Source organism: Uloborus diversus, chromosome 10 (genome assembly GCF_026930045.1).
Source record: "Uloborus diversus isolate 005 chromosome 10, Udiv.v.3.1, whole genome shotgun sequence".
NCBI classification, from domain to species: domain Eukaryota; kingdom Metazoa; phylum Arthropoda; class Arachnida; order Araneae; family Uloboridae; genus Uloborus; species Uloborus diversus.
The window spans coordinates 23,171,049-23,184,033 of NC_072740.1; the positions used below are offsets into that span (position 1 = coordinate 23,171,049).

Below are 12,985 nucleotides of genomic sequence, written 5' to 3' on the forward strand. Positions count from 1 at the left end.
TCAAAAGGGCGAGAAGGAGACAGCTTGGAACCCTCCTCACCTTCATCAAGCAACCCCGAACCATGAGTGGTTCGGAGAGAGAAGAGAAGGCAGGAGAAGCTGGAGACTGGGTGCTGGCTGGCAGCAGGGGGTAAGTTTCTCTGGAATTCCTCTTTACATTAAGTTGGAGTTATGTAATTACCTGCATTGAGTGTAACGAATGAATTAAATAATTTAACGTGTAATTTGACTGTTGCTTTATTGACCATCCTTATGTTCTAACTTGTTCAAGCGTTAGTTCAATATCATCAAAATTAAGGTTTTCAAAAATGTCCTTTTCCTGTTGCAATAGCATAAAACTTGCCAGTTCTTGTCGACCTAAGTAGGTGCATCTCAAAATTTTCATAATAAATTTAAGCATTGAAAAGGTTCTCTCACAAGCCAGTAGTGTGAACCACAATGCCATAGCTAGACAATATAGACACAAATGCTCACGTTGAACGCATATATGTATTTGCTGCAGTACAGATACATTTGCTGCCGATATGTGCATCGCCTAATAACTGTACATTAATATAATACTAAACATTGATTATTTTGAAAATACATAGACAAATTAATGAAAAAAGTTCCCTTTTGCTTTTGTGGATACGTAATGGAAAGCAAAAGGCATTGTAAAACTAAAAATTTTGCCTACCCACTGTATATTGACTCTCATACCTGCTTGTAGTTTTGAGTTGATTTGTACTACTTCCTCGTCAACAAGAGTTCATGTATCTGACTCCACAAATGCTACACTAGTTGAATATTTTTCTAAGTTTGAATTATTTATTGCTTCCCATGTTTTAACTAAATGCATTAACTCAGTCCACAGATTTTCTTGTGTTGCTCTTTTGTTTGTTTGTTACATAACTCTTTGAATGTATTAGGATGCTGAGCTCAGCTGTTTCAGCTCTAATGTTTGAAAACACTTTAGGATCCAAACTAAAAAATTCATTGTCTAACATATTATTGCTAAAATCAAATCATGTTTTCAAACTTGTAGTTGCCAAGTCAATGATGATATTGAACGAATGAACTTCAAATGATTTGAAAAAAAAATAAGAATTATTTTGTCTGAAGAAATTTCTCCAGGTAATTGCATTTTCCTTTTTCTCTTGTTTGGAAGCATTGTTTCCACTTCCACTTCGCAGTCTCTTTTTTCAAACTGTAGTAAGGCACTTCAGTTTACAAAGCTGCCAACTTTTTCCATCACTTCTATAGAGTCTTGAATGGTAATCTGTACTAATCTGTAAGCCTTTAATAAATTGAAACCAATAGTTTGAAAATACTTGAAAAGAGGTGTTCTTTTCCTATATACATGGAAGAACATAAGAGTTGTTAGCAGAGTTCGGTATTTTAAAAATGCCTCTTGTATGACTTAGCCTTTGCTCTTGCGACTAGTGTAGACTGATCAAAAGGTTTCAACAGTATGTAGTGCTATAACAACACTTATATAGAAAGAAGATTCTTTGCTTGTTGAAGTTCCAAACATATGAAGAGAGGACATTTCCGGGCATAAGCAGTTTTTATAATACCAGACCATTTCAATTTACAACTTTGATGAAATTTTAGACATGATTTTTTTTTTTTTTTTTTCATTCTTCTTCCTTTCTCTTTATAGATTTAAAATTAAAAAAATATATATTTTTGCATGTAAAATATCAAATTTTAAGTCACTACTTATTGCTTTTTTTTTTAACTTTAGTGATGTTTAATAAAAAAATAATTGCCTGTGATGTAATGCGATCAACAAATTACAAAAGTTGAAAAGGTTAAACTAATTTTCTGTATGACAATTTCATAGCAAAAACTACATTTTTAATTTATTACTACAAAAATTTCAGAAGTTCCTCAAAACTTCGATTGTGTAATATAATCTTAAAATGCAAAAGTTTTGTCACTGAAAATTGAAAATACAGTAAAACCTGTGAAGTTGATAACCCTTGTAAGTTGACCACCTGTCTAAGTTGACCGCTTTTTTCAGGCACGGAATTAGCCCTTATCATATAAATAAACCTCTGTAAGTTGACCACCAGTTTAAGTTGACCACTAAAGTAGTGCACAGCAGGTGGTCAACTTACACAGGTTTCACCGTATTACATTTTTAGTAATATTAATGTAACTAAGATTTAATAAAAAATATAATGATGATTAAAAATTCACTTTTTTTTACACAGAAAGTCTGAATCCCTTAAAAAACTATTGTTACCAAATTATTAAAAGAAGGGTGCTAGAAACAACAATGAATTTTGGTTTCATACAAATTTTGATTTCTAGATTTTAAATATGTATTTCATTGACCATTCTTTAATATGATATAATATCAACAGTAAATATTTTCTGAAGGCTTTGAAAGTAAAACAATGGTTACTAGATATTTTTATTACACAGTCTAAAACAATATTTTAACTTATTTCTAAATGTTCAAAACAATGACACTGCAAAACTTCTATTATTTTTCAAAGAAAGTAAATATAATAACATTAAAAACAATAATCAAACTTTTAACTTTGTAACAATGAAAAAAACCTTCTTCAATTCATGTAATGCGCTTGTAATTCATATAGAATTTTATTCTTCAAAGCTTTAAACATTGTTGCAACTGATGAAATTTATTAAATAAAAAAGAAAAAAAAACTTTCTATAACTGAAAGTTCATGTTTAACTCATATTTTATCTGAAAATAAATTAAAAGTTTATTTACAATAAAAATAAAAAACAAAAATTTTAAATGGTGATTTTGTGTTCCCCATGAAAAAGAGGGGAAAAATCTCAAGGTGCAGGAAATTTAGTTGTTTGAAAACATAAAATTTCTTTACATTTTTAAACAATTTAAAATAAATACATTGAACAAAATTTTCAATAAAACAAAAAAAATCTCGAGTTTGAAAAAAATATATATTTATTCCTCTACTATCCCTTTTAGTACAACACACAGTGTAATAGCCATTAGAAAATCAGTGAATATTAATTTGCTGCTATTGCTGTTCATATTTAAGCATTCACAAGAAAATATGAAAATTGAGCATATGAAAGTTGGAAATAACATCTAAAAGTTCATATAAGGCATTTAAAATCTCTAGCAATAGGAAAAAAATGATCTTTCAAACAAATCTAAGAAGACTATTCTGCCTTTATGTAGAAGTTTGGTAAGACCTCATTTGGAGTATGCTGTTCCGTTTTAGTCTCAAGAAAGATATTTCTTTGTTGGAAAGGGTTCAAAGAAGGGCTACTAGGCTAGTAAAGGGACTTTCAGATTCAGATTATGATGCTAGACTAAAAAGGCTTCAAATGTATAGCCTAGAGCAAAAGAGAGTCAGATTGGACATGATTTTGAACAATTTAGAAAAACAATATTGTAAAATTACTTACAGTTTCAGGATCACTGGTTAAAAAAGAATGACAATATTGAAGGCTGAAATGTCCATTTGGTTCACGAGCCAGGAATGAAAATTGGCAGCTTTCAGGATCGCATGTGGCAAATGAAATACGGCGCAAAGCATGAGCCATTAACACACTCTGAAATTACAAAGAAGAAGCAATCTCAATTCAGTATAATCACTAATTTCAGAAAACCAGTAAACATAATCTATTTCAAAGTTAAAATTATAACTCCTAAGTGAAATGCAAATTATTAAGTTACAAACAGCAATCAAGATTAAAATGAAATTCAACTTTTTCAGAAAACAATATACCAACACCAAGAAAAAAGCTAGTTATAAATTGAATAAGTTTAAGTTAAATTTAGAGCATTTGAATGCTGTAAGATTGAAATGCCTGACTTCATTTTAACAGCAAGATATTTACGGTCAGAAAACAAATGATATTCTTCTTTTGCATACATTTTTTATTTTACTATCTAGTTCCTATTAGGGTACTTTTAGAAGAGGAAAATGTTTATAAAGTTTTAAAACCAAAGTAAAGTAACTGAACTAATGCTTTTAAATACTTTAGGGCAATTCGCCTTCTGATTTGAAATGATCATTTTTCTTCAACTAAAATGTGTACACACCTTTTCAAAAAACCTATTAAAGTTTCTTTGGAATTTAAAACTATTTGCCAAAACATATAAAAGATAACTGCAGCTGGTTCTCCTTTCTATGCAAGCAGCTCCAAAAGAGGGGTGGAAGTGTACTCTCATTGCCTATTTTGTCAAGTAACAAAAAGCACATCCACTTTCATGTGATGGTTCTATTTTTTCAAAGTCGGGGGACGGGGAAAATGATCATCTGTTGAAGTTCCTTAAATACGGACCTATCTATCTCTTACTGACAATCTACCTATATCGACATCTATATTTATCTATCAATCTATCTATGCGATCTATGCATATCTACCTCTGATGGTAATTAACAAACTTTTTTTTATGTATATAAAACAAAGATCAAGCAAAAAACCACACGCTTTATTTATTCAATTATAATAGCACCAAAAAAAAACCCCTCTGTTCCCTGTAGTGTGCAAAAGATAAAAAAAACTCACTGCTTTTATTGAATCAAATGTAAACAAATATGTAACCTTAAATAACAACAGCAAAACGTTGGGGGGGAGGGGGATTAATAAAATTCTTAAATGAAAAAAAAAGCAAAAGCAAGAGCTGCAGTTGGATCATGTGGCCATGATGTCATAGCCATGACAACATGACATCATATTGACATCACCGTAATGACCATTGGAAATTTAATATTGATAAAACTTCGGCTATGCTTGGAAGTTGTGCCGTGCTCTGCATTAAAAAATTTGTTTAAAAAAAACTATTGAATGTTTTTGAAAACTTTTTTTTTTCTGAAGGTGAAATTTTTTTACTATTACATAGTTCATTTTTAGAAGAGATACTTTTATACTTTTTGTGGGGTGAGTTTGGAAAAAATGTGAAGTTTTTTTTTTTTTTTCAAAAATTCATAAAAAAATACAAAAATCACTCTATCTGCAAAAACATTTTTCATCATACTTAAAATTAAATTTCTTACATTTTAGTTTTAAAAATATTTTTCTGGCGCAATTGGTTCGGGGTCTGTGGGGTGAAAGTACTTAAAACTCACATAAAACATTGAATAATGTTTTCTAATTAAAATATCAATGCAAATTATAGCCTATACAGTTCCTCAATAAATGGACTATTCAAGACAAAAAGAATTTTTCAATTCGAACCAGTAGTTCCTGAGATTAGTGCGCTCAAACAAACAAACACTTCAGCTTTATATTATTAGTATAGATTACATAAAGCCCTCAATATTCTATTTTAAGAAGCAAGATGCAGATAAGAGAAGTAGCTTCAAAAAAAACATAAACATACTACAAAATTGTCAAACAGTTTCATTCATGCAATATGAACTAATAAATTAGTTCAATGAACTTTAATGGATGAAACAAGTCATTAGCACTCACTTTGAAATATCAGGCACAAGGCAGGCTAAGAGACAAATAACAAGTTTGGAAAAATTGTTATAGTTATTAGTAATAAAATAAGTAAGAAATGTCAGCATATCAATAAAAACTTAAGTTAATATTACATTGCAGGTCTACACTCATGTGCTTTCCCTTTTGTCTTCAACATGATGCAAGAGTTATGAAAACCTTTGCCTTGGGACATGCATCATGAAAATCATGTAATCAAATCATAAAAAAAGTATGCAGCAGTACAGGCCATTTGTTCATCTTCCCTTTCCTCATGTTGAAGACAAAAAGGAAAGCATAGTGGATATAGATTGCTTTAAAGAAATACTAATCAGTTAATTTGCAAATCTTTCTATACCATTCATTATTTATACATGTATACAAGCTCTTAGGGGGGAAAAAACTGATCTAGTGATTACGTCATTTATTGTATCATGTATTAGACTGCAACTTGAGATGTTAATATAGTCAACTCTTGATAGCTCGAAGTCCCAAGGGGCCGGCTAAAACCTTCAAGTAATCGGTAGTTTGAGTTATCAGAAGTCCCTTTACCAACCATCTGAAGATCAATTTTTACTTTCTTTTTCAGGCATAGTGCATGATGAATAGGCTGTAACACTTTATAGTTTGGATAATATTAGTTATTAGTACTCCGTAAAAATATATTTACAATGAATAAATTTTATTACGGCACTTTGAAAAAGGAATTTATTTTTGACTGATTACACTTTTTATCGCATCTTAAAATGTCATTAAGTTCTTGTCCTAGTCCCAATTTCTTTTCTCTTGATTTTAGTTTGTATTGCTTTTAAGCATCTTTTTTTCCTAAAAGCAGATTATTTGAATCATCTAGAAAATAAAGGCTATTTTTTTCTATTTTTGCCAAAATTTTAGGCCTGTCAAAGATAAGCCTGCAACAAAATTTTAGGTTGGCAGCCACGGCAAAAAGGAGCCGGCTACTTCTCACACAATCTTGTAACATTGTGCATTAAGGAACACTATTGCAAATAAATTATCCCCTTGCAGAAGATGATAAACAAAGAAATGTGTCAAAGGGAAGAACAAAAACTTTTTTCTTATTTTGGCTGCATTTTTAAACATAAAATGGAAACGACTCTCTTCCAAAAACTTCAACTTAAAAAGAGTACATTAGAGATATAGAGAGAACTTTGTATTGAAAATACTAAATTATTTTGGGACCGAATGAAAACTTTGACATAAAGGAAGATTCAAGTTATAAGACTTGAAGTTATCGAGAGTCGATTGTACTTGAAAAAATGAACTAATAATAAGAAGAACTAAACAATGTCATCGAACTATTTTTTATCAAAGTTACCTTGCACATCAATAACATTTTTAACAAATTATGAATGGTGTTGAAAAAGCACTTGTAGTGCAAAAACATTGGAACAAGATATATGAGCACAGCTGCAACTTTTTGCAAATTCTCATAGCTGCACAACATTTTGAAAATATGAATATATAATTTATAAAATCAAACATATTATCTCTTTAATCATATCACTTCATACAATTTTCCTGATAAAATGTTTTAAAGAAGGTAAAATTTGTCAATTAACAAAAGGATTTTCAAAAAATTAAAGGTATTTTAAACTTCAAATAAATTTCATAAAATTAGTTTTCAACACCATATACTAACGAAACGAGGGGCAAAAAGTAACTAAAAAAATTAAATAAGTGGTACAATTATAAAATTACAAGAATTTCCACTTCTCATAGAAAATGGCTTTAAGTAGTTAAAACGACAAATTTTAGAAAGCAATTGGCAGGTTTAGATATACAAGAAATATAAAGAAGCAAAGAAAGATGATAGAAGAGATTTCTTATTGCATATTGCTGCATCATAACAACAACAACAGTATGATAGGATGTCTGACTGTTGCTCTGGGGTGAGGATATAATGTTAAGAGCTTCATAAAAAGTAAATTCATTGCAAATTAAAATAAGAACAAATAGTATTCACAGTTACCTGCTTTTTAATGGTAACATGAGGCAGTGAAAAGCAAAGGGATGTAAGTGGACATTTTCAAGTTTTGAGTAAAACGCCTTTAAAGTTCCGGTCCTAGGTAGGCTTTCATTGAAAAGTTTTTCTAAATCATGCAGTATAGCAGCACCAACCAGGACTACTAGTACTATTTCTTGCCTCAAAACAGAGGAGAGGTTCACCTACCATTTGTACTGGTTATCTCCAAATTTTTAATTTTGCCACTTACATCCCTTTGTTTCTCACTGCTTCACATGCCTTTGACATTTAAATAGTAATCTTAAAAGGGTTTAAAGTTATGTTTGGTTTGGTGTAATTTTGATTATCCTTCTTTTACCTTTTATCATAGAACTCTGTAGAGCACACTTAGTCAATAGTGCTGCTGTCATTTTGATATTGCAACTTCATCAAACCTTTTGACAAAAAAAATTGGAATACGGACATGGGGAAGGGGGTGAGTTACTCTTGTATCAGGACTATTTTCAAAGGAGAAGAATTGCTTTGAAAATAGATCTTGATTAAACAAGTATTTTTGTATAGAAGAGGAAAAAAAATTAAACTGCTAAAAATGAATATCTGTTAAAATTTTGCTACTTTCCCATAATAATTTGCAAAAACAGTTAAATTGATTTTTTTAAAAATATATTTAAATGTTTTATAATTAAAACATAATTTTTCAGATTATATTTCTTTTCATATTTTTATCCAGATACTATAATTGTTTTACAAGCAACAACTGCCATAAATAAACAACATTATTATGAAAAAATTTCTTATTTATTTACTTTTTGACGCTTTAGGAATTACTTTTCCAAATAATAGTTTAAAATCATTCACATTAGATTATTCTGTTGTGAATACTTTGTATTTTGGCTCATTTTAATATGTTTCTTTGATGCTACATGTCAAGCAAAATATATACTTTTTGCGGGTAATTGCACAGCAATCCTATTGCATCTGCTTTGGCTTAGGATATTTCTTATTATTTTCTCAATAGTACACAATGCAAAGCATATTAAGCAAAAATATTCATGTATTTTTCAGATTAAATATTCCTTTACTTGATTGCATTGATCTGAATGCATAATAATGAAACAAAATGTTTCATGAATGGATGAACATGATGAAAAACAATTTAATTGCATGGCAAATAATCCCAATAGGGACTATAGGCTAACAATATAAGCAGAAAGAAATTCTGTAGCAGTAAAGAAATTTGTTTTAAAAATGCTTAAAAAATGAGGAGTTATACATTTTTTTTCTCAACTGCCTTTTTTTTTATGTTTATGTACATACTTGCCACATGGGGAATATATATTTTTCAGGTCTAGTTCCAACCTCAAGCTCTAAAGATTGTCTTGAGTCCTCTATGTCATGTCTTGACTGCAGCAATTGAAGGCTTTTAAAGACTTTGAACCAACACTAAGGTACTTTTAAAGGTCTTTAATTTTAAAAATAAAAAAGTAGGAGTTTTTAAACATCGTGGGAGAGCGAAGCTATAGGTTCCCTCATCCCTGGTCTAGTATTTCATTTCAATGAAAAGAAGATAAGAAATGCAAACAGTTTACAGAACTAATATTGAAAAGTCTCTGGTCCAGAGCAGTTTGATTATTTGTTACTTCAGTGCAGAGAGATGGACTATGCAAAAAAAAAAAAAAAAAAAAAAAGAGATCTTTTGTATGACTTGTTTACAAAAATTTTCCAAAAAAAAGAACAAACACATAGTAAATTTAACATAAAATTTTCTAAATCTCAACAAAAGACAATCTATTTAATTTTGAAATTTTTTATTACTCTAGCACTCTAAAAAATATACCGAGTCTCCACTATCAAAATGTACACTACTTGACATTGAAAATGCAACACCAAGAAGAAGTGTTCAGAAATTTATGCAAATTTTAGAGCAGACATACATCACTGAGTTATGTAAATGATGTGAAATGCGCAGCTCTCTGATGCACGTGAAGTAAGATATAAGGGAAGGAACTTGCAGAATGGGCAATATTCGTATCATTTTTTCTGACCGGAGAATTATCCAAGAAATTTTGTTTTTGTCATGGAGAATACGTGTAACACAAGAGAATGCCAGGCCGCCGTCAACAAAGGCACTTTCAGCAGATAGAGGATTTTACGAGGGATATGGTGATTGGACTGAGAAAGGGAGGTTGGTCCGTACCTCAAATCACAGCTGATACCCACATAAATGCGAGCACGGTGCATCGGCTGTGCCCAAAATGGTTGAAACAATGAAATGTGGCAAGATTGAGGGGTGCAGGGGCAGCCAGAGTGACGTCAGAACATGTGTATCGATGCATCCACCGACAAGCTGTAGCAGATCCACAAGTCGCTTGTTCCTCACTTCTGCAGCAGGTGCAAGATACCCTGAATGTTCCCCTGTCAACCAGAACCATGTCCCGTCTTTTAGTTGCACGTGGTCTGCAATCACGGCGTCTGCTTAGAAGACTGCCATTAACCCCACAACATAGACAGCAACGTTTAGTATGGTGCCAGACTAGAGCGATGTGGATGACAGAATGGCGAAAAGTCATGTTCTCAGATGAATCCTGCTTCTTTTAATCCAGTGATAGTCGCCGCATACGTGTGTGGCGTCGACATGGAGACAGATCTTATTCTGCAGTAACTGTGGAACGCCCTACCGCACGAAAATGTAGCATAATGATCTGGGGCACAATTGCGCACAATTGCATATCACCTCTAGTTTGTAATCAGGGCACTATGACGGCCCAATGATACTTGGATAATGTGCTGTGGCCGATGGCAATCCTTTACCTTCAAGGGCTACCTAATGCAATTTTTCAGCAGGATAACGCCCGATCACACAGTGCACGCATCTGCCAACATGCTTTCCAAGGCACACAGATGCTTCCCTGGCCACCATACTCTCCTGACCTGTCAACAATCGAACATGTGTGGGATGTAATTGGACACCGTTTGCAGACTCTGTCCCTGCCTCGTTCAGAAGACGAACTGTGGCAAATAGTTGAAAAGGAATGGTTGAAATGGAATGGAGAGCTATCCCTCTGGACATCATCCGCACCCTTATTGACTCTATGCCTGGACGTGTTTCTTTGTGTATTGCTGTCCACGGTGGTCCTACATCCTACTGAGCCGATGCCGTTCTCGCTCTGTATTCTGCCTATCATTTTGAAACTAAGATCATTTATTATTCCTTGCTGTCTCTATCTTTTTTCCAAATTTCATCACTTTCTGACTGCTCCTTCTTGGTGTTGCATTTTCAATGTCGAGCAGTGTATGTACTTTCAAGATTTATTGGAGTATATAATCAGGAGACTACACAGTGGCAAATATACACTGAAGCATATTCTTATATCCTTCTACTGTAAATTCATTTATCTCTGCCAGTTAGGGCTACGGCATACTTAAGCAGGGAGTTGAAGGGGCCCAGATCCCTTTTGAAATTAGTTTAAAACTACTCATTGTGAATAAGGATTTGAATATTTTAAAACTTAAATTTGGAAAGTTCTTATATTTGGCTTGGGCATCTCCAGAAATAAATTCCTACATACCTTAGTGTAGCAGAAAATTCTTCTGATTCACATAGTTAGTGAAAGATAAGAATAAGGGAATCAAAAAAAGAAAAGTAGAACAAATGACAATTTGCATATTTCAATAAAAATAAAATAATATATTTACCTTTCCATCTAAACTGCAGACTTTAATTCCAGTGATGGAAACAACAAGCAAAACTCTCTTTTTCTGAACAGTGCTCTAATGGAGAAAAAAAGAGACTAAGAATAGGGTTGAAAAAATACTATGAAGTCACACCATAATAAGGCTATGAAGTTTCATCTTAATAACGCCATTTGCAGTTTCATATTGTTATTACAGCAACCTACTTCCATTTTCTGTTATCTCAGTTAATAATATCCAAATCTCTAATCCGTACTTTTTCAATGTACCTACTTTCACAATAAAATTATTTCTTTTTGTAAACACCAAAATCTCTGGTCCTTATTTTCTGAATGCATTTTCACAATAAAATTGTTTTGTGAACACTTAATCATCAATATTCAGACATTCAAATAAAAATTGTTATAATTATCTTTAAAAATAATAATGAATCCTCAAAATTTAAATTTTGCAATGCCTTCTGAAAGGAAGCAAAGAAGAAAAACTCATAGATGGGTCTCATGTAAATTTGACAGATGTAGTTATAGCACATAGTCATGGATGTTAATCTATAATATATACATAAATAGCTGGAATTGATAGAAAGAAAACTTCTGCTGTCGAACAACACACACTACTAGAACCTATAATGTACATGATTTTTCTGCAGTAAGAAATAACATTTCACATAGCTGATTGCACTGCAAAATACCTTGCAACTTGGTACATTGCTTTAAATACATATGACCAACCATCTTGAGCATTTATAATTGTCAAAGTAGGCTGGAAGCAAGTGCAGATCCAGAAATTTTTGTGAGGGGTCAAGTTTCAAGGCCGGCGGTGGTGCCCATACCCCCCCCCAAGGATGATACCCTGACCCCCAAGCCCCCCCTGATATGATATGAAGTCCCCCCCTCCCAAATGAGATCAAAACCTTTCCAAATAATCCCTCTCCCCCCCCCCCTCTAAATTTTTTAGCTCCGCTAACAGCACTATGGGGATCATATTCCCTCAAATTTTCATCAAAATTCACATTTCTTTAGGCAGACATGCTGATCACCTTACCATAAACTTTGAATGTATGAGATTACAGCTATAAAAGAGTTGGAAAAGTGTACACCCACAACATGTGGTTTGAGGTGGAAGAGTGCTCTGAAAAAAAAAACTTTATGTTCATTAGAGATGATTGTTCTTTTGAAAATAAACAAAAAAACTCAAAATAGTGATAGCCTACTAAAGGAACCCAGTCAATCCATTGAATTAAGATGCGCTGAGAAGAAATACTTTACAGAACCAAGCGAAAAAAAAGGACAACATTGATTCTATTACAACCACTAGACCATAATCTAAAGGAGTAGTACCCTGATCAACAACATTTATGCCTTTGCCCAGATTGGAACTTGAGCCCTCAGCCTCCAGGACTATTGACATTCCCCTCGGCAGTCAGAGAATCTCTTGATGGGAGGGGTAGGGTTTTGCACTTTCAAAAAATCGATTTTTTCTTTTTCATCTTTTCTTGTAGTTAAGCATTTCAAAAGTATGGTTCTGAAAATTCAAGTCGATCTGAGTAAAATTCTTAATATTATTGAGTATTTAGTTTCTGTTCCTTCAAGCTGTAGCTCCGACAGATGCAGAAGTTTGCAGCTGTTCCGACAGCTGCGGATGCTAGGAGCCTCAATGCTGCTTGCTTGAAATTAATTAAATCAATATCAAAAGAAAAAAAAGAGGCTGAGGACATCAAAGCTGCTACAGAGACTTGACTCTGAGGAGTTTGAATTGATAGTTTTAGCTTCTAAAACTTAAAGCGCCTTTTTCTCAAACCCAATTTTTCAAAGTTTGTGTTCACTCCCATTTTAAAACTACTGGTCCAATTCATTTTATATTTGGTACACACATTCTGCATATAAAAAA

General features: G+C 32.5%; 1 protein-coding gene across 1 annotated transcript in view; it reads right to left on the reverse strand.

Moving 5' to 3' along the window:
• Nucleotides 1-12,985, reverse strand: part of LOC129231881 (EGFR adapter protein-like) — a 223,973-nt gene that overhangs the window by 198,791 nt on the left and 12,197 nt on the right. The window contains exons 3-4 of the mRNA XM_054866271.1: nucleotides 11,099-11,173; nucleotides 3,394-3,540 (exon numbers count right to left, since the gene is read on the reverse strand). Of these exons, the coding sequence (XP_054722246.1) occupies nucleotides 3,394-3,540; nucleotides 11,099-11,173 (222 nt within the window). The remainder of the gene's footprint in view (nucleotides 1-3,393; nucleotides 3,541-11,098; nucleotides 11,174-12,985) is intronic.